At 40.6% G+C, this 24,579-nt stretch overlaps 1 protein-coding gene across 7 annotated transcripts; it reads left to right on the plus strand.

Moving 5' to 3' along the window:
* The first annotated feature begins 573 nt into the window (after positions 1-573).
* On the plus strand, positions 574-23,922 carry atxn2 (ataxin 2). Of its 7 annotated transcripts, none has more exons than XM_008418279.2 (26): positions 574-1,042; positions 4,887-4,917; positions 5,087-5,146; positions 5,512-5,583; positions 6,761-6,911; positions 7,475-7,489; positions 9,445-9,569; positions 9,716-9,807; positions 10,539-10,727; positions 11,064-11,236; positions 12,434-12,682; positions 14,036-14,221; positions 14,341-14,520; positions 15,074-15,181; positions 15,284-15,354; positions 15,442-15,782; positions 16,263-16,326; positions 16,427-16,564; positions 17,450-17,467; positions 18,015-18,087; positions 19,138-19,331; positions 19,423-19,549; positions 21,077-21,265; positions 21,335-21,546; positions 22,204-22,378; positions 23,800-23,922. In XM_008418279.2, the coding sequence occupies exons 1-26, from the start codon at positions 933-935 to the stop codon at positions 23,826-23,828; spliced, it is 3,372 nt and encodes a 1,123-aa protein (XP_008416501.1). In that variant the 5' UTR covers positions 574-932; the 3' UTR covers positions 23,829-23,922. The 7 variants fall into 7 exon arrangements, with proteins under 7 accessions (XP_008416501.1, XP_008416502.1, XP_008416505.1 ...); XM_008418280.2 differs by having other exon boundaries at positions 18,015-18,081; XM_008418283.2 differs by lacking the exon at positions 17,450-17,467.
* Positions 23,923-24,579: the final 657 nt, after the last annotated feature.

Here is a 24,579-nt window from a genome sequence, read left to right on the forward strand (position 1 = left end):
TTGCCTTTAACTTTACTTTTTTATTCTCTGCCGTTTGTGCCAGAAATGACAGCAAAAAAATTCCTGCAAAATCCAAAAAGATTTTCAGTTTCAGGGGTTATTGGTTTATGAATATTTGTTATGTAAAAAATGCATTATATGTCTACGGCAGTCATTAAATGGGCGCTTTAGAGTCACTTCTTTATTGGTCAGGCTTCAACATGTGCTTTCTAAATGAATGTTTCAGTATTTTTATGAGCATACAGAATAATTATACTGTAGTGTTCATGTACCAATAGGAGACGCTGACAGCTCGTACATACTGTTTGTACATCTGTGTTTTGTGCGTTCGCCGGCTCACGTGGATGCAGCTACTGAGCCATTTAACACTCACGGACTTCCTGAAAGTAGCGCCCAGGTGTCTGTGTAATCTTTGAAATACGCCAGTATTTATACATGTATATTGAAAATATAAATTAAATATGATCATTTGTGTCTTTATAGCAAAAATGAATGCCGTGAAAGTGGATGAATATTGAGTTAAATATTATGAGCCGTTGCACCTTCCATATATCCCTCCGCTGGTTTTTGTCCCCTTTCAGACTGTTTTGGTCTTTTTGCTGTTAGCAACGGAAAGGACCCGAGCTAGCTGTGAACTCTAATTTGAGATAATCAATTTTTTTGTTAGGATTTCATATCACATTGACAAGCGGTGTGACGCTCGTGTTATTTTGAAAGATCCACTGAAGCGTGTCGTTTTTTTAAAATAGTTTTTTCCCCCTCAGTTTTAATAAGATTTGTAGAGATTGCTAATTGGGCTAGCAGCTGTTAACCAGCTAGCCTGCTAGTAGCACGTTAGCGAGCAGTCACACAACCACACGCCGCTTCGTTGTCAAGAAGTTTCTGCTCTACAACCGATCGCTTTTAAAGACACCGTCTTTTATGGGATCACCATGTCAATGAAGGCCGGTGGAAATCGAGGCAAGCCCGGCGGGGGCAACGCGGCTGGTGCGGCCGCCTCAGGTGCTGGAGGAAGCGGCGGGGGAAGACAGAATCTGGGCAGGTCTGTGAGTTCCTAAACTTGGCCAAGTAAAAAACGCAGTGAACAGATGTGTTGTGGTCGGCATTTCGTGTTGTGGACACAAATACGTCTAGAATTGGTAGTTTGAAGAGATGACACCCCCGTTAAGTGGTCCAAAATTAGTACGCGTGTTATGCGGGCCGTGAGACGTTATGCAGCTTCGCTAGCGAGGCCTGTCCTCCTGCCTGCCTGCACGGTCCAGTAATGTTGCAACTGAAGGCCAACATTTCACCCGGTGCTTGTTAAATAACACGCCTTTGTCATTTATTATTCAATTAAACAGCCGAAAGAATAAAAATATTAACCACGATTTTATATTCGTTTTTTCGTTTTTTTTTCCTCTTCCCTTTAGTAATGACGGTGTTCGAAGTTGCTAATATCAGTTTACTATATGAACCTGGTGCCGATTTGGTTGGGAGTTCATTAGCCCATGTTTGTAATTCCGCMCACTTGCGGTGTTGTAGCGGCTGCCGGAGTAGAGGCCAGGTTCCCCAACCAGCTGCGTTTATCCCAATTCAGCTGACTCCTACGTTACCGCAACATCACTGCAACGGGATTGACACATAAATGACATAAAGCGTGTACTGTGGAGGGAGGAGCGGGTGGTCATTATGCTGACCGGCTGTCAACCTTGACGTTGCTTTTCGTGGGAAATTAGTGTCCTTGAAGCATGACTTTCTGCCCACGTGTTGTCCTGTGACGAAGCTTACACACAACACATGGATGTTGATATTTTTGTTTTTGTCGTTTTAATTTCGGTGGGCGTCTGTTTTCACCGGTCAGTGGGGCCACTACCCATTTATGGCGCAGGCTTGGTTCACTGTAACGCAGGGTTGAGCTAGAGTGAGATGCATTCATACCTAACCAGTATATTTCCATCTTTCACTCAAAATCATGTGGCGAATCACCACCATTACTACTACTATACAGGGGTATGTGTGATGTTTTTTTTTTTTTTGTTCCTTACAACAAACCAAATGTGACCACCAAAAGGCGCATTTTAGAATAAGAAAGTTCCATTTTTCTCACCAGCTAAATTCAGTTTAATCCACATATACATGCCATTTTATTAGGTACACCTTGCTCATATTATGTTGAACCTTTTTTTTTAAGAAAAGATACAACAAGGTGTTGGAATCGTTTCTCAGAAATGATCATACTATGTTTTCTCAGCGTTTGCAGTAAATCTGGACGCCGACATATGAATGAATCAGGCAAGGCAGTGTTTTTTAAGTCCGTTACGGTCCAGTTTTGATTAGCCTGTCTGAATCGTAGCTCCAGTTTTTTTGTCCTTGACTGACAGGGGAAACATTTGGTGTGGTCTTATGTTGCTGTTTTAAGGTTTGACATGTTGTTTGTTCAGCGATGCCACTGTTGTCTTTCGATTATCTCAAACCTCTCTGCCCATTCCATTCAGCCATCACTTGTGGGATATGTTCTCTTTTTCTTGCTGCTCTCTGTAATCCGGAGCAATGTTTGCGTGTGAAAATCTAAGTAGAAACACTCACACCAGCTCAACTGGCCACTGCATTTAGAAATTCATAAATTTTCCCTTTCTTCCCATTCCGATGTTCTGTTTGAACTCCAGCACATTGTCTGCACTCCAGCTAGATCCGTAAAGACAATTAGTTGCTGTCATTTGTTTGGCTGATTAACTATTTGTGCCAACAAGCAATTCAGCAAGAGTACCTAATGGTAATAATAATTAAAATGATGAGGTGTCTAACCCCATTGACTTCCGCATAACCAGAAACAAAAGAAAAGAATTGCAGTGGGAATAGGAATGTAATGCAAACTAAAATGGATGAATGTGAACCAGGACTAAGCGCTAGTGGCTAAATATGATGTTCTGCATTGGATTCTTATGTGAGAATAACATTTAAACCATCTTAAATTTTCTGCAGTTTGAAAACTTGTGAGATCTGATAATTAATATGCTCAGTGACTAGGATTAATATTATCAGTTCAAAGCAACGACTTTATGTCTCTGTAATTTATGCTTTGCTATGCTTTCAAAACGTAGGATGTAAAACTTTATTTTTACAATACCTTTCAAGATAAAAATCACAATGTTCTTCAGCTAACAGAGGATTAGAAATACACAAGACAAAATTTAATAAAAGCAGATAAAAAAAAAATTAGATCTTTAACTGGCCTTTTAAAGGAAACCACTGAGTCTGCTGATCGCAGAGGAAGGGAGTGCCAGAGTCTTGGAGTTGCAGAAAAGAAATCTCTGTCTCCTTCAGTTTTCAGTTTTTTATGTGACACAACCCTAGGCCTTGGTTGCAGGACCTCAGGGCCCTGATGGTGGTAAAGGGACGTCACCGTTCAGAGATGTAGATCGGTTCTGTCTATGCAGAGTTTTCAAAGTCGAAACCAGGAAATTTAAATGCTGCACTTAATAATAAACTTGGAGTTAATGAAATTGGATTAGCAGGAGACACAAAATTTTGATGATTTATTCTGGAGCCTAGCAGGAACATTTTGTGCAAACTACAACCAGTAAAAGGAGGTTTTAGTTAGACATGTGTAAAGTATATTGCAGTAATCCAAACAAGATGACTGAAAACCATGAATTAAGATTTCCATCACAGGACAAAAAGGAATAGAAGTAAGTTCGGCAATGTTTCTCAAATGGAAGCAACAGGATCGAACCAGAGAGCTGACATGATTTTCAAGTGTAGGATCAGAGGTTATTTTGAGATTTCTTACTGAATATTTAGATGCATAATCAAGAGATCCAAGGATCTGATTTTTCTGCGGGGGGGGGGGGGGGGTTCTGGTGCAAAGACGATTGCTTCAGTTTTTGTTCCCTTTTATTGAAGAAAACCGCCAGCTATCCAGCTTTTAATCGAATCAAGGCATTTTATTAAAATGCACAGTTGTGGAACTTCATTTGGAAAAAATAAATATACAAGTGGATATGATCTGCATGAATATGATGGGAGATATTCTTAAAAGATGGCAGTATGGGGCCAGCAATGGCCCCAACATGTCCACTAAAAGAGTTTTGTGAAAGATTTGAGCAGATACAAATTGTCAGAAAGGTAAATAAATATATATTTTTTGCTTCAGCTTTCACTAATTTTCATGCAAGGCAACCATTTTGGAATTTAATATCCGGTTTAGTTAGAAACCTCTGACTTTCCTTGGACCTGTGACTTTCATGGGGATTGTTCTGTTAATGTTTCCAACCTGAAAGTTAGAAACTTAAATTTCTGAGGAACAATAAAATGCACAATTAAGCCATATCCTTCAACAAATTTAGCATGAGAACGTTGTTTTGTTTGACACAACACGGACAATTGTCAGGATGTTGGTACTGGGAAAATCTTCATTTCCTGACGTGGTATTTGCTAAAAGAGGGGAAAGAAATGGTAAAAGCTGATACAAACCATTAGCTTTTACCATTTTTGCTTAAAATTTATTTAATTAACCGGAAAATCCAAAATATCTTTGCGCTTGCCTATTGTGAACAGAGTTGCATGAAATATTGAACTGCCGTCGTCGTCGCAATAAAAGTATTTGGATCATTGCGCTTGCAAATGACTGCCTTGATTTGCCATAGTAAACATTAGAACTCTGGAAATAAAAAATGTTTTGGACTTGCCTTGTCCTCTATGTGCACCTCTGATAAAGATCTTCATGACCGCAGCTTAAGGTGAGAGGTGGGGACAGTGCTGTGATTGAAGAGCCTGGGTCGGCATACCAAAGCCCTGATGGGATCAAGCCGAGTGGATTGCTTTAGATGAACGAATCGTTTTCTTGATTGAAAGAATGTTGCTGTTAATCGAGGGGGATCTGACATCATATTTTTGTCTTTCAGGGGAAGACACAGTGGCAAAGGGCCTGCAGGAGTAAGTTAGCGCTCTATAACTGTCACAAGTTCACTCTAAAACACTTGCTCTTCATATATGTTTACCATCAGATGTTGTTTTTCCACTGATTGTTCTCCTAGTGTCTGCATTTTGGTCAGAACCAGATGTCCACAAGGTGATTTCTACTCACAGTGTTTCTGCTCTTTAGGTTATTTTCAATGGTGTATATGCAAATATGAGGATGGTCCATGTCTTGACTTCAGTGGTGGTAAGTTTTACTTCTTGTCTCTCTCAAATTTAAAGGCCATCTTTGTAATTGTTGTCTTGATTATTAATGGATGCCTGAACAGAAGCCGCAAAGGTACAAATGAAAATCTATAGGGCTCATTCTGACTGTAAATGACTAGTGTCAGCAAAACTGCTCTTTGTCTTTTACCACATGCTGTTAGTTGAGAATGTCTACACTGCAGTAAACAACACTTAGAACAGCTTGTACCATAAGGAAGGCAGATCAATCATTTGGCTTCCAGCAGATGGGCTTGTTGAACTTATTTCAAAGTGTACGCTCACATCGACTCTCTGAGTGAGCAAGTCTTTCATATGGTGACCACTGACCGGCTCATCTGTTCACAGGGGACCAAGTGTGAGCTGAAAGTAAAAAATGGAACTGTATATGAAGGAGTATTCAAGACATACGGTCCTGAGGTAAGGAAAGCTGATGTCTAATATCATCTTTTTAACGATGCTGTGATGTTAGTGGCATCTGATGGTATCCAGATAGGAAATGAGCAGAGAGAGACGAAGGGGCAGCAAACCTCTGTAGTTCAGGAATTGAACTCCAGATGGTCTAGAACAATGAGGTCGCTGCGTTTATATCCATCAGTATTGCTTTTTGTAATAACTAATCTAGTCACCGCGTCTGTAGCTAGAAAAATGTTTTAAGCTTAGGGAGAGACACCATCTTGTCAGCGCTCAAAATCGGCCTCACCCCCTGAGGTGGTTTCCATCTTATGTTTAAGAATAGAGAGGAATCCGACTCTTCGTGCTTTCTTTTAAGGAAAAAAATCAGACTGTGGGGAAGCATTTAATATATATACTTAACTTTATTGAATTGTTTCACAACACTTGCAAGACTGCACATGTGACTAAAGGTCCTGTATTTATTTTTCCAATGTCTCCCACTTATATTTCTTCTGGATTTTCAGTACAGAAATACGATAGAGTGGAAATGTTATGAAATATGCTATCAGGAGCTGTCCAGAAGACAGTCACTAACGCTCTCCACAAGGAGAAAAAGCCACAAAAGGTCACTGCTATAGAAGATAGCTGTGTGCGAGGATTAAGTGGAAAGCTCAGTGGAAGGACAAAATGTCTTAGAAAAATTGTGCACAATTAACAGCGGGTAAGGGATTGCAAAGTGAAAGGAGTTTTGGGGAGATTCAGAAGAGCCAACACACACAGACGTATCAGGACATTTTTCTACATCTGTGGCATTCAGTTGTATCCAGGTGACTGTTGTGATTAAAGCACCCAGAGCTTAATGCAGTATTGTGCAGTAATATACTGCATTATATACAGTACAGAGTTGCATGAAACGCTGTACTGCAACTCTGCAATAAAATAAAATAAAGTCTTGAGGCTTTATTTTATTCATGTTGTGAAATATTCTTAATTTCTGAAAATGTCTTTTTATTAGCTGTAAGTGAGAATAGTTGATTAAAAGACATGAATCAGCAGCTTGAATGCTGAATTGAATTACTGAAATCAATACATTTCTGTATTATTCTAATATAAAGAAATGCACCTCTTTTTTTCCTTTTCGGTTGGTGTTATTGCCTCTAACTTTATTTATGATTTGTATTAACCTGCCTGTCTCCTGCAGTGCGACCTGGTGTTGGACGCAGCCCACAGAAAGAGCCCAGAGCCGAGTTTAGGCCCCAGGAAAGAAGATATAGTAGAAAGCATCATTTTTAAGGCTTCCGATGTCGTAGTGGTGACGTTCAAAGACGTGGACCCGAATTTCGCCAGAAAAGGTACCAAAGGCTTTTGTGCTGATTGAATTCACATCCATTATTAATCAAGCAGCAGACGATTAGGAGAGCTAATGATATTGTATTTGCCAAGTGCTCAAAAAACATAAAACATGTAACTGGCCATCATTGCACATGTGCAGTGGGTTGATTGTTTTCCGTCTTCACGGCCCTGAAGTGACTTTGTCATGAGTTACATCTTGTGTTTCTGGCCGGCCATGACAAACCGATTTGATCTATTGATTTTTCTGAAGGTGGTTGAAGTGCAGGAAAGACACTTAAGGTTCAACAAGTCTGCTTCTTGATGTTTAACAATAAATTCATTAGATGTTTTTAATAAAAAATAAAAAAAAGCCAATGAACATTATGTTTTAGGGTAAATGCTGTTGTCAGTTACAAACGGATAACAAAAGAAGGAAAAGAACATTTTGTTTAAAAGTTTTGACCCATATGATGAAGATCTTGCATGTTGGTCAGGAAACTGTTAGTATTTTCGTTCTTCATTCTGTCTGTCCGTCCATCCTCTGACTCTATCATTTGTGTGTCTCTTCTTTCCAATGGTCTAGTCTCTTCTGACACAGGTAATAAAGAACTTTAATTTTCTCAGATTTTTTATTTTTATTTTTACATGAATATACACACTTGGATCAGAATATGGGAGCATAGTTCTGCACAGTTTGGGTTCATGCTACTACTAGTTTCTGCTGATCAAGAATCTGATGCATGTCATTGGCCACATGCTTGTGTTTGGGTTTACTGGTGAGAGGGAGAATGTGTAAATAGTGAAAATATTTAATGTAAATAAATCATTTTGCTTTAGAATTTAGTGGCATGCATGTTGTGGGTGTTATTTTCATCTGCAGCACGATTGTTAAAGTTGTCACTCTTCTGCAGCACTTTATTTTAAGCTGACCAGTGCAGAGCTTAGGTTGAAAACAACATGATTGCATTGAAAGCAACAGATTTCCAACCTATGTTCAGCTCTTTATTTTGTTTGATTATTTTTTATTTGAAGAAATGCAGCCTTGCCTGAATGTGTGATTTGTCTTCAACCTGAAGATCATATAATTAACTACATTCTAAATTATCTGCATGTTCCTCGACACTCCTCACATTGAGGTGTCTCTGATGTGGCTTGTGGCCAACTTTTAACCCCATGAGTCATTTTCATTTCTCTTCACAATGATTCACCACTTTGTTTTGGTCTGTCGGATAAACGCCCAATAAAATAAATTTAAGTTTGCGGCTTTAACATGAAAAAATTTAAAAGTTCAAGAGGGAGGCATGAATACTTTTACAAAGTATTGTATATTTGATGCACAATAAAATTATATGAGCAATGCATACTGTAGTATAGTCCAAGCTTGTTGGCTCATTGTGTGTACAGTATTTGCCTCTAATTTTGCATTCATCAGAAGTTTTTGGATTGTTTTTAAATAATATTGAGTTGAGTTGTGAGATCAAAGCTTAATTTATGGGAGTTCAGGTGATCAATATGGTTTTGTCTCTGATTGGAGAATAAGAATATAGGGCCATACTTGGGCTGACATAAGATTAGTTTTTTTCAAACATATTTTGTCTTTGAGGATGCTTGTCTTGAATGCTACTGGGCTGTAATAATAAGGTCAAGCAGTGCTGATGTGCTGAGTTAATTGAATTTTAATTTATGTTATTAATAAGCTAATGTTTTGCTGCAATAATGGCCTACACAGCGAGATAAGACACACTGTTGGGTTGGTTGTGCTGCATTTTTGCAGAGTCAACTCAAGACTATGCTCAGCTTCTTTTAAAAGGATATGTGTGATTATGAATAAATTAGAATATCATTGAAATGTATTTGGTTTCGGTATTTCAGTTCAAGAAGTTAAAGCGGTATTTTATGTAGATTCGTTCCACACAGAGATCTGTCTCATGTTTTAAATGTAGAATATAACTAGTAATTGTTTTTAATAAGGAAATCTGCATGTACTGTACTGTATGTGAACTCAACACTTGGTCGGGGCTCCTTTTGCATGAGTGAATGCATCAGTGTTGCATGTCATGGAGGCCATCGGCATGTGGTTTGTGAAGCTCAGCTAGCTTTTAGATTCTCATCTCTCTTTGACAAACAGTTATTCCCTGTTAGGTTCACTTCTTGAATTTAATTACTGTAAAAAACATTTTGACGATATTCAAATTTTTTTGGCTAATTTATTTTGACATCTATGCCCCTATGTGTTGTTGCTCTGAGGGATTATGACTGAGGCGCTAAAGGCATGAGTTCTTTCCTGCTTATACAACATGAATGCAGCCATGTGATTGCACACCGTCATGAACTTTGCACTCTGTAGGGCCGCTGAGAACAATAAGGAAAACTAGATAAACCACTCATGTTATTTACCAGAGCTATCGATTTTCTGTAGTAGACTAATTTAGTAGGTCAACATTATGACCTAATCACACTGAGACGAAATGCAAATCCAACTTGTATTCCAGAGCCATTTTGTGTGTGTGTGATATTCCACATGCGTTATTATGTGATCTTTTTGTGATGTAGACAACTTCACAGATGCAGCAGTGAGCAATCGAATTAATGGTGAGCATAAGGAGAAAGATCTGGAGCCTTGGGACGGAGGAGACACTCACAACTCTGACAGCCTCGAGTCCCTGGACACAGATGTGGTGAGATCAATCACGCAAACGCATCAGACATGTTGATATCAGCTTGTCATAAATGGGGTAGCGTTCACACTATAGTGTAAACGATTGTCCTTTGTTAAAAAGCTTAGATGATGAATTTGCCTCGCTTTCCTACTTTGTCTCTACAGTCAAACGGATGGGACCCAAACGACATGTTCAAGTACAACGAGGAGAAGTATGGAGTGTTGTCTACGTATGACAGCAGCCTGTCCACATATACGTAAGCAGCATTCTGTTTTTCTTTTTTACTGTCTGTGTTATTTATATTAAAACATCTTGGCATTAAAATGTTTATATAAAATTGACTTTTTTGATCTTTATATCATGTTAAAATGTAATTTCCCCATCAAAAACATACATGGAGTGTTGCTTTAGTCATTTTGGCAGCCATTTTGTGGTGGTTAAACGCTTGCGCTCACAAAGCTCTGCCTATTTCTACAAAGCTCGAGCTGAGTTTCTGCCTCACAAAGCACTCCTTTCCCACGCCTCCCCCACTCAGTTTCTCCAGACAAGCGGCAGCAGCAATTGGCAAACACCTTGTAGAACTGCATGTTTGCCAAGTTTATCATGCAAACTACTTCTCAGTTGTAAAACGGCATCATGAATGAACATTGTTGTGTTAATGTGCTATAGGCGGTGTTTCAGAAAGAATAGGAGATTCTTAAAGAGACAGGCGTCAAATTGAGAAGCTAAATTTCTTTTATATTTTGTTTGATATGTACAGCATTTTTGTAACAACTGAAAATGGCACTATGTGTCTGGAAAATGCATAATACCGCTTGTTTAAACCAATCTTTATGTAATAGATCTGCTGGTCATATGTTTATTTTTAAGTCTTGACCCTAAGGAGACTCATGCTCAGTTTATCATTTTTGTGATTAGACAAAAAACAAAAACTTAAAGCCCCACCTTGTTCAATGAGTCTTTGTCCTTCTGGACGTCGTTCTGCAGGGTCCCCTTGGAGCGTGACGACTCGGAGGAGTTTCTGAAGAGGGAGGCTCGTGCCGCCCAGCTGGCAGAGGAGATAGAGGCCAGCGCCACATATAAAGCTCGGGTGGCCCTCGAAAACGATGAGCGCACAGAGGAGGAGAAATACACGGCTGTGGTGCGAGGGGAAAGGGAGACTCCCACGATCAGCAGGTGAAATGAAGTTAAACACATCAAGAACTTAAAGCCTGGATACTTTTGCTGTCTTCTGTTAATTGCAGTTAGCAGCTATTAGTTTGCACCAAACTCGGGTGACCATTCTGTGTTGTTCACCGACTCCCGCAAATATTCATCAATATATTTGATGTGTATTTTAATGATGGAGCTTAACAAAATGTAATGTTTGTTGCTGTTTCATAAGTGATTACTGTATGAACTGCCTAGCTGCTGAAATGTGTTACACAACCAAACTTGACTTTTAGGAGACAAAAAATTCCAAGATTATTAGTGTTGAACTGATCCTCACTTTGTGTTTGTGTATCTATTTAGAGAGAACAAGTACATTCCTCCGGGTCAGAGGAACAGGGAAGCGATGTCATGGGGTGCAGGACGGCAGAATTCACCTCGACTGGGTCAGAGCTCAGCAGGAGCCTCGGCTTCTCGACCAGGACCTCATGACTACAGTCCCAACACCGGCCCGGACCAGAGGGTGGTGAACGGAGGTACGTTAACCAATCAGTGACAGATTACTCGGAGTACACAGAATACTTTTTAAGTCAACAAGCAACCTCGATCCGACTTAATTCTAACGTAGCATTAGCAGGATTACACCTTTAAAGGAACCTATTGCATCAGAAATTAGTTAAAATGATTAAAATAAAATAGTAAACACTATAATGTGGACTGCCAGTACTCCACTTTTGGGAGTACAGCCAATCAGCAGCAAGTAAAATGAATTTCCCTCCTGGATTGGCTGGATTGGCAGAATAGCTGAGTTTTCAGCAAATAATTTTGAGTTGTGTTCCACAGAGAAATCTACAAATACTCAAAAGCAAGTAGGCTGGTGTCCAATTTAAATCATATATATAGCAAAAAATATAAACAGTGTTTTGGCCAATTTCCACTGGAAGAAACTTTCCAGGATCCAGGGTTGTTTTCTGGGGTGATTAGCCTTTTTCACAAAACATTTCCGTCATAAACAATCAAAAATGAGCCACTTCTGAGCTCCACCTGGACATTAATAATTCACAACGAATGTACTCCAGCTGTAATTAGCCCACATTGTCCTCTTGATGCTCCAACACATGATGGGATATTTGGGATCTTAGTTACTCTGATCTAAATGCAGTGTGGTATACTGTATGATTAGCATGTAAAGATTAGATGCTTTGCATTTAATTATAAAAATTAACCTTATATATCATTGAAAGTTGCTGCGATGACAAACTCGCAGCAACTTAGGATGGTTTGCAGGTGTAAAGGTGATTATCTGATGAATAGTTTTGCCCTCTGACGAGTCGAGGAAAAAATTAGAGGAAAAACTCTGAGTGCTTTTTAAAATGCTGCCAGGATTTTTAGCCAGTAACCGACTCTTCTTTTACCAGCACATGATGAAATGTCACATTGACCTGACCAGGATATAATTTAGTTTTTTCAGATTACATTTTTTGCATGTTTTTGTTCGTGTAGAAAGAGTGAAAATTTCCCCTCTCATCTTGTGAACTGAATGTCTGGAATATTTTATTTGTTCTCTCAGTTAAAAATGACTTTCTGCTTTTTATTATTTGCTTCTGTTTAAATCAAACTTCCTGTTTTGCTGCTATGTTTATTAACTTCCTCTCCTTCCTGTTTGCTGCTGCACATTTGTGTTTTCTCCTACTCTTTGTTATCCTTGATCATTTGTCCTTGCCTTTTTTTAGGTTCATCCCATTGGCCCTCACCCTGTCCGTCTCCCTCCTCTCGTCCCCCCTCTCGTTACCAGTCTGGCCCCTCCTACTTGCCTCCCCGGGCAACCACGCCCACCAGGCCACCCTCCAGGCCCCCCTCTCGGCCTTCCAGACCTCCCTCTCATTCATCTCACCCCTCCTATCCCTCCTCTTCATCCTCCTTTTCTCAACATGGCCCTACGTCACCAGCCTCCACTCTGCCCAAACGCATGTCCTCAGAAGGTATCCACATAGGTTGAGCCCACCTGGGCAAAGGCATGAGATGGAGAATGAGGGGCCGGTCTTGGCTTTGAATTGGATTTGAATTGTAAAAGTTGTAAAAAAAAAAAACGTTTCCTAAAGCTTAACAAAACAAAAAAAATCCTTCCATTAATAAATTTGCCCAGGTGTTTTGTGGAACAGAAACATCTGGAAATTGCTTCTTCTGATTTGGGGTCTGACCTTAAACGCCCATTTCAATGGCAAGAATTTGGTTGTGACTCCTTATCAGTGTGTGAGGCAATTTCATCTCGGCATGTGGGTGCATCAAGATCTGTGTGTGTGTGCTGTTTTTTCCGCGTCTCTGTTGTTTTAACCAAATAAAGAGAACATGTGAGTGAGGCACCAAGTTTTCACAGTAAACTGAGTACATCTGTTTCAAAGTTATTAACTTAAATATGGCTCTGCAGTATCTGTCCAAAACCAAGCAAGTCCTCTGTCGTTTTAGCAGTCTGATCTCTGACTGCGACGTGTTTCAAGTCCTCTTCCCTTGAGTTTTTCTTCCTTCTGTGATTCAGTGTTGAGTTTGCGTCTGGTTCACTTGGCAAGACGAAACTCTTTAATTTGCTTGGCAACGCTGGAAAAAACAAAAACAACTTATGATGCTGAAAAACACCTGCTCTGAAAGACGGTGCTGCTCTAAAGTATTTATACCCACTGAACTGGTTGTGTTACAATCACAAACTTAACTGTATTTTATTGATATGCATACATCAACCCCTTGTCCCCCACCACAAAAAAAAAAAAAAAAAATCTGAAAAGTGAGGCGTACGTTTGTATTCGGCCTCGTCTGAGTCGATACTTTCTAGAAGCACCTGCTGCTACAAATACAGCTTCATATATTTTCATATGCCTGAAACAATCGGAAAATGTTTCAGGGTATGAATACATTTGCTAGGCACTGCATACTTTTATGCAATCGTTGTCCATCTTTTCCCTGAACATATGAAATGTTGATCCTGAGGACGAATAGTGAAACAGTTCAGGAGCTGATATTTTATTATATCGTGGTCCAGTTAACTGCACAGCTTTGTTCACATCTTCTTATCCATGGATTTGTTTGGTTTCTACTGAATTAAATGAAGCTCTTCTGCCTTCCTACCTCTACTCTTTTCCACTGATTTATTTTCTCATCTCCCACTTCACTTATTTGGGCTTTGAAAGGCTTGATGTGATGTTTTTGTTACATGAAACTTTGTCCTTTACTAACACGCATGTCCTTGTTGTTTGATGTGATATTTACATCTGGGTTCACATTGACACAGATGAGTTTGTATTTTCCGCGTGTTTAACAATTCACGGGACCTTCGTCCGCAGGTCCTCCGAGGATGTCTCCTAAATCCCAGCGAACGCCTCGTGCTCACAGAGTTCCGCCGTCACGGATCAGCTCGGTCTCCGTTGCAGTGGACTTGGGTTCCCACAATCCACCTGGAGACGTTTCGGCAACGCCTCCAGCCAGGAGTAACTCCTCTGGAGGAACCTGGTCTTCAGTGGTCAGTGGAGGTAGAGTGTTTTGTTTTTTTTACTTGTAGAGGATGTTTGGATATCCTGATTCTAAGGCTGTTAAGTTTATCCTTATGCTTAGAGTAATTTTGTATATATATATCTTTTTTTTTCCTCAGCTCACAGACCTCGATCCCCGCGACAGAACAATGTGGGCCGCGCCTCCCCCGGCTCTTCCTCACTCTCCTCGCCCCAGACAGGAACGGCTCCTATAGAAACTGTTACGACGCTGACATCAGCTTCCTCTCCTACTGCTGCTAGCCCCGCCCCCAACATGGTCGCCTCTCCATCAGGGGATGGTGAGATTAAATGTCAAAGACAAAGTTTTAAACATTTCATTCAAAGTTGAGAGCGTAATTACAGCTGGAAGCAACCAGTAACCTTGACCAACTTCTCAGTTGCTTGAAAATGAGTTCATATAGGGTTTGTTGGCAGGTTTGGTGTGGTGTGAGCCTCAATTTTTAACTATTCAAATTACAGAACACTAGTGGATAGGTCTGAATTGGTTAGTTTAAAATGTATGTTGGACAAAAAAACATTTTGTTTTAAATGAATGCAAATCCAACAATATTAAAGCACCACAGCTGAAATGAGCCTATGAGTTTAAAATGAGGTGCAGTTTTTGTAAAACATGCATTCGACAAAAAACAGAATAAAGAGCCACCTCCTAACTTTGGGTCACTGCTCCTGTAGGCCCGTTTTAAAATCTGGCTCAGACTGTTGGAGTAAAGGGGGTTGATAACAGATGCACACCACACTTTTCAGATTATAATTTTTTTAGTGTGTGAAAAATTCAACAAGTATCAATATTTGGACAAACTTTCTCTCCTGTGTTTTTTTTTATCTTTGTAGGTAAAGATTGTCGTGTCCAGGAGACGACACAGTCATCTCCCTCAGCAAATAATGAGAACATTAAGTCTTTGGATAACTCCCCTAGCATCTCAAGACCAGTCTGTAAAGGTACTTCATTGTTTTTAGGCATGTGTTTCATAGATGGTTTTATATATTGAAAGAAATTTATTTTCTGATTTATTGACATAACCTGACTCCATTTCTCTCCAGGACCTCCTTCTATGGCCCCCGACCACAGAAAACAAATAGATAATTTAAAGAAATTTAGTGTAGATTTTAGAGTAAGTATCCTTGTTAAACTCAACAAAAACCTGGTTTAAAGTCGCTTAACCAGATTGCATAATGAAAACCTGTTGCACCGGTTTCAGTTGCAGTCCAGTTCCAGTCCGGACCCCTCCTTTGACCAGATGACCAAGCCAGTCAGAGACTCATCAGACAAGCCTAAAGATCTTTCCCTTGACAAGGCTGCCGCAGCGGGCCGAGACGGCGCCGAGGACGGCGCTGCAGGGCTGGCTGCTGGCGGCTCCGGAGCCGCGCCTGCGTCGTCCGCCAGTAAACCCGGCAGCCCTGCAGCGCCGTCTCCATCTTCCTTAGAGCAGAAGAGAGGAGGGCAGGATGTGACATCACAAGGAGTTCAGACGACTGCCATGTCCACGCTGAGTGGACCCAAACATGAAGAGAAGGAGGAGAAGAAGGAGGCGGTACAAGAGTGAGTGGACCGGATCGATAAGTTGAATTAGTTTAAATGGATCGATTATTGAAACAATCGTCAACTGATTTAGTAATCAATTAATTGTTACAGACTCAAAAAGGTCATTCAAAGCAGAAATTAAATCAGAAATGTACAAAAATACTAACATTTTGCACTTAAGATGAAAAACCTTCTTGGTCTGTAAATATCTTTTACCCAGAACTCCTGAAGTGGTGTAGTTTTAGCTTCACCTGGTTCAAATTCTTTTTAAAAAAATCTCCTATTAAGTACATTTTGCTATTCAAATATTGATCAGTTTAATTAATAGTTTCATTTTTTATCATTTCTAACCACTCTGACCACCCTACTGCTGTCAATCAAACTGAAAACGGGTCAGCAGACGAGATGTCCCCATTAAGTTTGATGTATTTCTGCTATGTAGAAAATTTTTTTTTTTGACCTGACTGATCCTTCAACATTTTGTTTGTTTTTCTGCAGTCAAGTAAGAAAATCAACCCTGAACCCAAATGCTAACGAATTCAAACCCAGGTTTAATACACAGGTCAGTATGTCTGGATGTAGCAAAGTCACCCAGTGAGTCCAGAAAAAGCATCACAAACTGATTTCATTCTTCTGTTTTTCCATCTTTTCTTTTTCTTCAGCCTAAGCCAGCCAACACCCCGACGCCTCCTCGGCCTCAGGGTCAGCCCAGCCCCTCCATCGTGGTTCAGCAGCCGCCGACCGTCTACAGCTGCTTCCCTCAGATGTATCCGCTGACGCCAGTCAGCCCCGGCGTTCAGGTGAGATGCACACCGGCATGCTAGAACTGTTGGATCTGCTTTCATTAACTATAAATAAAAGCTACCTTAAGAGTTGTCAACCGGCGCAGGTCATTTCGCTCTTTAGCCGTACCTAGTCTGACAACCAACAACTCTGTTAGTTCCTTGGTTTTACTCCCATCCTGCTGTAATAAAATTAGATTATATGACTTCAGTAAATAATACCTACCAGCAGAAGATCATTTTTCAAAATCTGTCATGTTTTATAGGAACCGATTCAAATGGAGATCAGAACCACAGTAAATGGTAATGCAGTGTGGTGCAAAAAATTTAAATTGATTTTGTGGAACAGAATTTAATCATATGTGAGATTTTAGCATTTTAATTGCAGCTTGTCTTGAATCTTAATTTCATTGGAAAATGTGTTAGTTTGCCACCGTTTTGGTTGATTGTTCTGAAGCTGGGAGGAGTAAAGTTGGAGTATTTAAGTACAAGCTGACCAGAGGGGCAAATTGTAGAAATAGATCACAGATTAATAAGAGGATTTACAGATTTAACATAAAAAAAACACAAAAAAAAACTCCCCTTTGAAGTTTGTGTGCCTGTGAATCATCGCTGACACACGCAGATAAGTTTTGATGTTAACTTCAGGTATAAAAAAGGTCAGAAACGTGTAAAAAAAAATGTTGCAATTTTGTAATTTATTTGTACAAACAGAGTAAAATAAGTGTTGGGATTCTTAACACTTTTCAGTGTTTGTTATATGTAATGTCATCTATCCTGTGTTGCTTTAAGAAAAACTTGGTGATCCAACATCAGACGAGTGCAAACAATAACAACTAAAGAGTGGTTCTTTTTCCCTTCTCTCCCCCTCCTCTTCCTCCTCTCTCTCTCTCGCTCCATTAGAAAAGCATAATATGGAAGGTTTGTAAATTTTTCTAAGATTTCTACTTTTTTTCAACCCTTGTTTTTGTTCATTTTATTTAAGCCCAATCTGTACTTAGATAATTTTGCTTGCTTGTTGAATTAATGCCATCAGATGTTGGTTTGCCAACTTCTTATTGCAATTCCTTTGAGCCGCCATCACAGATGGACCTTTAACATCATCTTGTTTCTGTTGGTTTATTCTGTTAACAACAAACCCAAAACAAGAAGGTTCTCAAGCTTCTTTTTTTGCGGCACTGCACCTTACGACAGGAATGCATGTTGTATATTGTTTAGAAATAATAGCATATAGGCTAGCGTAACTGTGACACAGTTTAATAATAGAAAATGCATGTGACCCAAGGTAAGAGAGATGCATTTTTAAATGTTGAGGGGATATTTCCAAGCAGGAAAACGGGTTTTTACAAAACCTTTACATTTTAATTCTATTTTTTTTAATTTAGATTAACTTTCTATTTTACATTTGGTAGAAAACATTAAGTGTAAACTTTTTTTTCTTCTTCTCCAATCGCCTCCCTCCGTCTAGTCTCCAGCTGTGTACCAGGTCCAAATGCCTCACATGGCAGTCAGCCAGCCGAAACCTTACAGACCAGGTAAAGGTGAGAATAATACCTGCTTTCTTTGCTGTTCCCTTTATTTTTTAACCACTTCCTGCTCTTACAAATTTGTTGTATAATGCAAGTGTCAGTCTGTTTGTTGCATTAATTTGTGTCTCCAGCCAACATTATCTAAACATTGTGAAATGAGCATTTTCTGCTTTTTAAATAACAGATTTTATTCCTAATACATGGAAACGGTTGAGCAACTTCTGACATTTTTACTTTAGTTATTAGTATATTTTTGGTTTATGCCGGACCTTAGTAATTGATTAAGGTTATATTTTCTTGGGTATTTCTAAAATGTTTCTTCAGAATTTTTAAAGCATTAACAGCAACATCCTGCAATAGGAAATTAGGATGTTTTCACACCTGATAGTCAGGTGGACTCGGGGACCAGAATTTCAACATTTGTTACATTTTCATCTAGTGCGCTTTGCTTTCACGCTGCAGTGCCAAACTAAATGAAAAATCTGTTCACCTCCTTCGCCTGTGGTGGCGCTGCACCAAAACTAATGAGGGAAACGACACAAAAAGACATGAGCGCAACTTCCTTCTTCACGAAATGTAAACAAAAATGGAGTGGTGTCAGATTTTAGTGGTTGTAGGATTTCTCTTTTGTCTTTGTCAAAAGACCACAAGCCATTTCTCCCTCTAGCCTTAGACTTGCATGTTTGTTTTGGCTGAATTTACCCAGAATGCCCTGCACTGAAGTCCGCTTCCTGCCTTTGTAGCGGACTTCAGTCTGCTTGGCATTCACATATTCATTCGAACTGCACCAGAGTTCACTTCAACCGAACCGAGACTGAAGGCTTTTAGGCTGATTCACTGCTTTGGTCCGTGTGTCAGAGTTAGATTGCACGTTCACGCCTCCCCAAACGAACTAGAGTTTTATTAAAACAAACTAAACAAGACTGGTCCCCACATGCTGATGACACTGTGACTCATACTAAACTATGATCAATAAAAACATATATTTTTTTTGTTTAACTCGACTTGGTTTATAGGTCAATAATCTTTCTCTCCATATAATCTACCAACATGAATCGTTAGTACCCAACATGCCCCAGCAGAGGTCTGACCAGCACCACCCGCCCGGCACGCCCACCATGATGCATCCAGCGACCGCAGCGGGACCGCCGATCGTAGCACCGAACCCCGCGTACTCGGCGCAGTACTTCACCTGCAGCCCGCAGCAGTTCACCAGCCAGCCGCTCGTTCAGCAGATGACACACTACCAGTCACAGGTGCAGACTCGCACACCGCACAGCAGCTTTTAGAGGAGGGTCTTTTCAGGGTGCCGGCCGCCATTCATCACCGCTAACACTCACCCTCCAGGCGCAGCACGTGTTCAGTCCAGTCATGCAAAGCAGCGCCAGGATGATGGGCCCTCCAACGCACGGCCAGCCCAGCCTCGTCTCTTCTTCTACTACGCAGTACCCGGAGCAGACACACACCATGTATGGTGAGTAGCAGCTGTCAGTCTTGATATGAGCTCACCGGTAAGTAGGCATGGGCAGGAACAAAATGATTACCTTAGGTAAAAATGTCAGCGTTATGATTACAACTCTAAAATATGCAGTTTTACATTTTCGTTATCATGCTTTGATGTGAATGCACTGGCGATATTTTGGGGCTGATCTTCACCCTTCGACATGACCTAAATTACAGGTGTCTTCAGTCAGAAGCTTCCTCAAATTTAGTATAACACAGACTGCTACAGGAAATCTTTCCTGCCAACAGCCGTTATTATCTACACTAACTCTTTGAAGAATATGAATCGACATGAGTTTCTGCATGGCTGCTCTAATAGAACAATTGGGATTAACGTGAATTTAACCTTAATCTCTCCATAATCTCCATATGGAGAGATTAATATATTCTGTCAACTTTAATTGTTCTTGGAAGTTGTTTTTAGATGATGCTGAAATTTAATTCCTCTAGCATTCACCTTTATACTTGCATAACACAAACAAGCTATGCTGATAAAGTTGTACTAATAGAACAACAGTTTCCACTGCTTTAATCGTGTTATTATCCGTGACGACATTCCTCTTGTTATTGACCTAATATATTACGTTGGGAGTTTTTATTGGGTTTTAGTTTCTGAGTCAGTGTTGACAAAAAGAAGACTAAATGTATATAAATTGTTTGCATGCAGAAAAACGACAGGAATCACAAGTACGAACAAGTTTATAGGAAAAGCACGTTCAGCTGAAGAGCTCCTCACAGACGCAGGTGGAGACGCTCTGTATTACCACCTTTCACTTGAAATTAATCAAATACACAATCCAAGTCCGAAACCTTCAGGCAGACAAATTGTGACTAGCCTCATGCTGGTATTTGTTTCTCTAATTCTAGATACTAACGGCAGCATTTTCATTACGTCATAAACTTCACCTTAAATTTAGTGAATAGTGACGTGTCGTCTCCTCTGGTTGCCGCCGTCCGTAAGCACGATTTGCATGTCGGGTAACATTCTTCCTCCATGTTGTCTTCTGTATTCTTACGGCAGCTGAACTATTCCCAGATAGAGGGCAGGTTTGGGGGACTTGCTTGAATTTGCAGAGCTAGTAGATTTGCAGAAGTCGAGACGCTGCAGCTGCATGTCGGTGTTGGAATTTGACCTGCACTTTATCTCTGACCAGACATTAAAAACCTGTTATTCTGCAAGACCAGTATGACAGAAAACTTTAGGGGTTTTGAAACCGTGACTTGTCTTACTACCATTCCTCGTGTCCAGCCAGTCATTGCTTTCAAATAGTTTTATAATTTGTCTTAAACTTCTGCATATGTTTTAATTTGTTTTACTTTTGCGCAATGAGGCCGTTGTGTGTTGCAGATTTCTGCCCATGTCCCTCTTGGAACTGAAATCTAGATCTCAATGGGGTTTTACCTGGTTAAATATAGGAAGTGATACAAATAAAACATTAGTGTTTTGTTGCACTGAGAGGCAACAGGAAGTGTTGATTCTGATCTCTTGCTGCCTCAGTGTCTCCAGGGCCGATGCCTCAGCAGTACCCTCACCCCAGTGCCACCCTGCACCCTCACCCGCAGCACCCGCAGCCCTCTGCCACCCCTACAGGCCAAGGCCAGCAGGGCCCTCCGCAGCATGGGGGCCCGCCGAGCCACCCTGCAGCCAGCCCAGTCCAACATTCTCAGCACCAGCAGGCGGCAGCAGGTGATCATCTCTCCTAACGAGCAGCTGAGTCGGTTTACACTGTGTTCACACCGCTGATGTGTTTCGCAGCCGCAGCCGCAGCAGCAGCGCAGGCCCTGCATCTGTCCAACGCACCGCCCCAGCAGCAGATCTACTCGGCCTTGGCCCCGACGCCCCCCTCCATGACGCCCAACCCTCAGTCTCCCCAGGCGTCGTTCCCCTCCGCTCAGCAGACCGTCTACATCCACCCTCAGCAGGTGCAGCATGGCTACAACCCCAACCACATGGCCCACGTGCAGCAGGTGGGTCACCGGGGCGACCCGGGTCAGAAGCGGCAGCTTTTCAAGCTTCTGGTGGATTTAGTGCTGATTCTGCAGAAAACCTTAATGGACGATGTTTTTTATGTTTCTCTGACAAACTAACAAGTGTTCCTCCCTCATGCTGGTTGCCTCCTTTAGCTGTCACTTCACTTTTCCTGTCGTTTTTCCTCTTCTCCTTTTCTGTCTCCCATCTTTTTTCCTTTTCTGTCTGTCCATCTCTTTTACTCTTTCTTTTATTTTTATTTCTCTCTCACTCTTATTTTTCTCCTTTCTATGTCCTTTTCTTTCTTTTGCTCTTGCTCTCTTTCTCTTCCTCACTCTTTACTTCTCCTTTTCTTGCTTTCTCTTTTTCTGTTTATTTATTTTTCAGCTGAGTGTTTGTTCCCTTGAAGCTTTGAGCTGGCTGTAATAAAAACCCAGTTGACATTGTACAGCATAACTTCACTCCAGCCAGGTTTATAAATAGTGGCTTCATTCTGCTCTCTGTTATCTGTAATTAAATAGTTTTTCGTCGACCGATCATATATTTCCTATTGGTTGTGGTCACCTCTCTGCTTCCAGAAGGCAGCAGCTCTAATCGCTGCCGTCCTGAAGCTTCAGCTGTCAGTCCCATCATTGTCCTCTCTCTCTTCACCTCAGGCCCATATGCAGTCCGGCATTGTGCCATCTCACCATCCTGCCCCCACCCACCCTCCAATGATGCTGATGGCCACACAGGGTCCGGGGGGTCCCCAGCCACCGATGCCCCAGACGGCTCTGAACCCCATCCCGGTGTCCTCTACTACACATTTCTCCTACTTGGCGCATGCACAAGGTAAACTCATCAACCTGCTAACAGGATTGATGTTTCCTTTATAATGTCAGCAGCATCTGCCTTCCTGCTGCTATTTTAGGTAATTAATGCTAAATGCTCACACTGTGTGTTTACTTCAATCTGATTTGTGAAGAAGTTTTAAACCCAACTGCATCCATACATTCAGGTTTGTGCAGATTTCAACTATTGTCAGATGTTTTTATCGTCGTTTTGTTGGCATCTTCTCAAAACGAAGGCCTGGATGGTTGAGATGAAGCTGCCAGAGTGACGAATGAAACCTGTTTTTTAAATTCTTGAAGTTCCTCCAGACTCCTCCTTTAGATTTGTTTGAGAAACACTTTTTGGCCTCCTTAGAGTTCAGATAATAGGAGACCCTCTAGTGAAAAGAGAAACACCCCAGTAAAGCAACCTGATCTGCTTTAATGAATTTCCACAGCTGTTATAAATCATGTGGTGCTGCTCTGTGTTGCATAGTAAAATCCTACAATTGCTTTTTACCTTCTGTGGCTTGAAGTATTCAGATTTATTAGGATTCTGGATGATAGACCAGTGAGTAAGTTTGATTGTGAAGGGAAACAAACATGTTCTTTACCTTTTTTTTTTTTTACTGTGATACTTAAAATAGATTAGACATATCTATTTAAATAAATGCTTTTTTATACTTCAAAACTTTAGAATAAAAGTGAAGAATAATTGATTAGTAATTAGTTTTTACTTTATTTTCAGCTATGCAAAGTAGATAAAAAATATATGCATCCACTAATACACAAATATATACAGTAATGTACATATGGTAAGAACAAGACATTGTCTGAGTCATCAAAGTCATGTTTTACATAAGTGCATTCTTGACTAAACAGTATTATCTTGAAAATGTGAAATGTTTCATTTCTTATGTTTGTACACCCCAATTTTTTTCAATACTTCCAACTTGAGACTAAAATTGTCGATTGTATAAAAACCTTTTTTTTCTCTAACATTTTCTTTTTTACATATTTACTTTACTAGCTCAAGTAGCTCCTATGGGACATGACCTTTTTTTAAAACATTTACTCAATCAATTGTTAGTGATTGATTACTTGATTACTAACATAATTGTTTACATCAAATCTCTAAAGGCCTCTCACTGAACACTGTTGCATGGTTTTCATGTGTTGGAATGGCCTAGTCAAAGTTCAGACCTTATGAGAATGAGTTGTTCAAGATGATCAGATTCTTTCATCCAGCTTGACTGTATGCTCTACCTTATGTTGGCTCATCACTAACTAAACATTCCCATGGGTGTAAATACTTTTTCTAATCTCCATAACGAGACGGGCGTGGTTCTGAAAGGTGGAGGATTGTTCTACCAGGCCGAATCGGGTCATTGTTTCTGTCCATGTCTCCATCCCTGACTCCACCTTTGTGTGTCGTCCCTGCAGTGCAGCCTCATCATCAGCAGCAGCTGTAGATAGAGGGCGCCGGCGAGCCGAGGGACCGCTCTGCTTCACGCTTCTCAACCAGAACCTCCATAACAAGGCAGAACGAGAGCCCTCCTTTCCTCCCTCCTTCCCTCCCTCCCTTTTTTTCTCCCTCCCTCCTCTTCCTCCACCCGACATGCTTCACATCAGCGTTTCTCTCCCCTCCCTCCCCCCACCCCTCCCAGTCAGACTAGGCAATAAGTGAATGTTAACAGGTTGATGCAGTGTTTTAACGAGAGGTTTAACGGACAAGACGTCTCCTGTTCGGACCCTGATCCTGCGTAGTATGAGGGGTCGGCTGAAGGAGTTAGAGAGAGCGTTGCTAGGAACTGGAACTGGTATTCTGTCTGCACCTTGTTATGGAAAAGAAATCTTCCAACCTCTAGACAGTATTAATATTACTGTTTATTGCTGCTGCTGCTGCTAAGTGCTGCGTTTGTTTCCAGACAACAAGACGAGTTTCTAACCAAACTAAAAACCGGAAAAATGACCAGAAACGTCCTGTGAGGGGAATAAAAATAATAAATAAATAATAAAGCAGCCAAGAGGACAGGAGAAATGTTATTTATAAAACAATAACGGCTGAGGTGATCAGATCCCACTTCTCACCTGACCCTTATGTAACTTTTAAGTTAAAACTTTTACTTTGTAGATAATATAAATAATTTAAAAAATGAGCAAAAAAACTTAAAAACAATAAAAAAGTTTTAAAAACTGGACGGTGTGTCTCTGTGGTTTACT

Source organism: Poecilia reticulata, linkage group LG9, assembly GCF_000633615.1.
Source record: "Poecilia reticulata strain Guanapo linkage group LG9, Guppy_female_1.0+MT, whole genome shotgun sequence".
NCBI classification, from domain to species: Eukaryota; Metazoa; Chordata; class Actinopteri; order Cyprinodontiformes; family Poeciliidae; genus Poecilia; species Poecilia reticulata.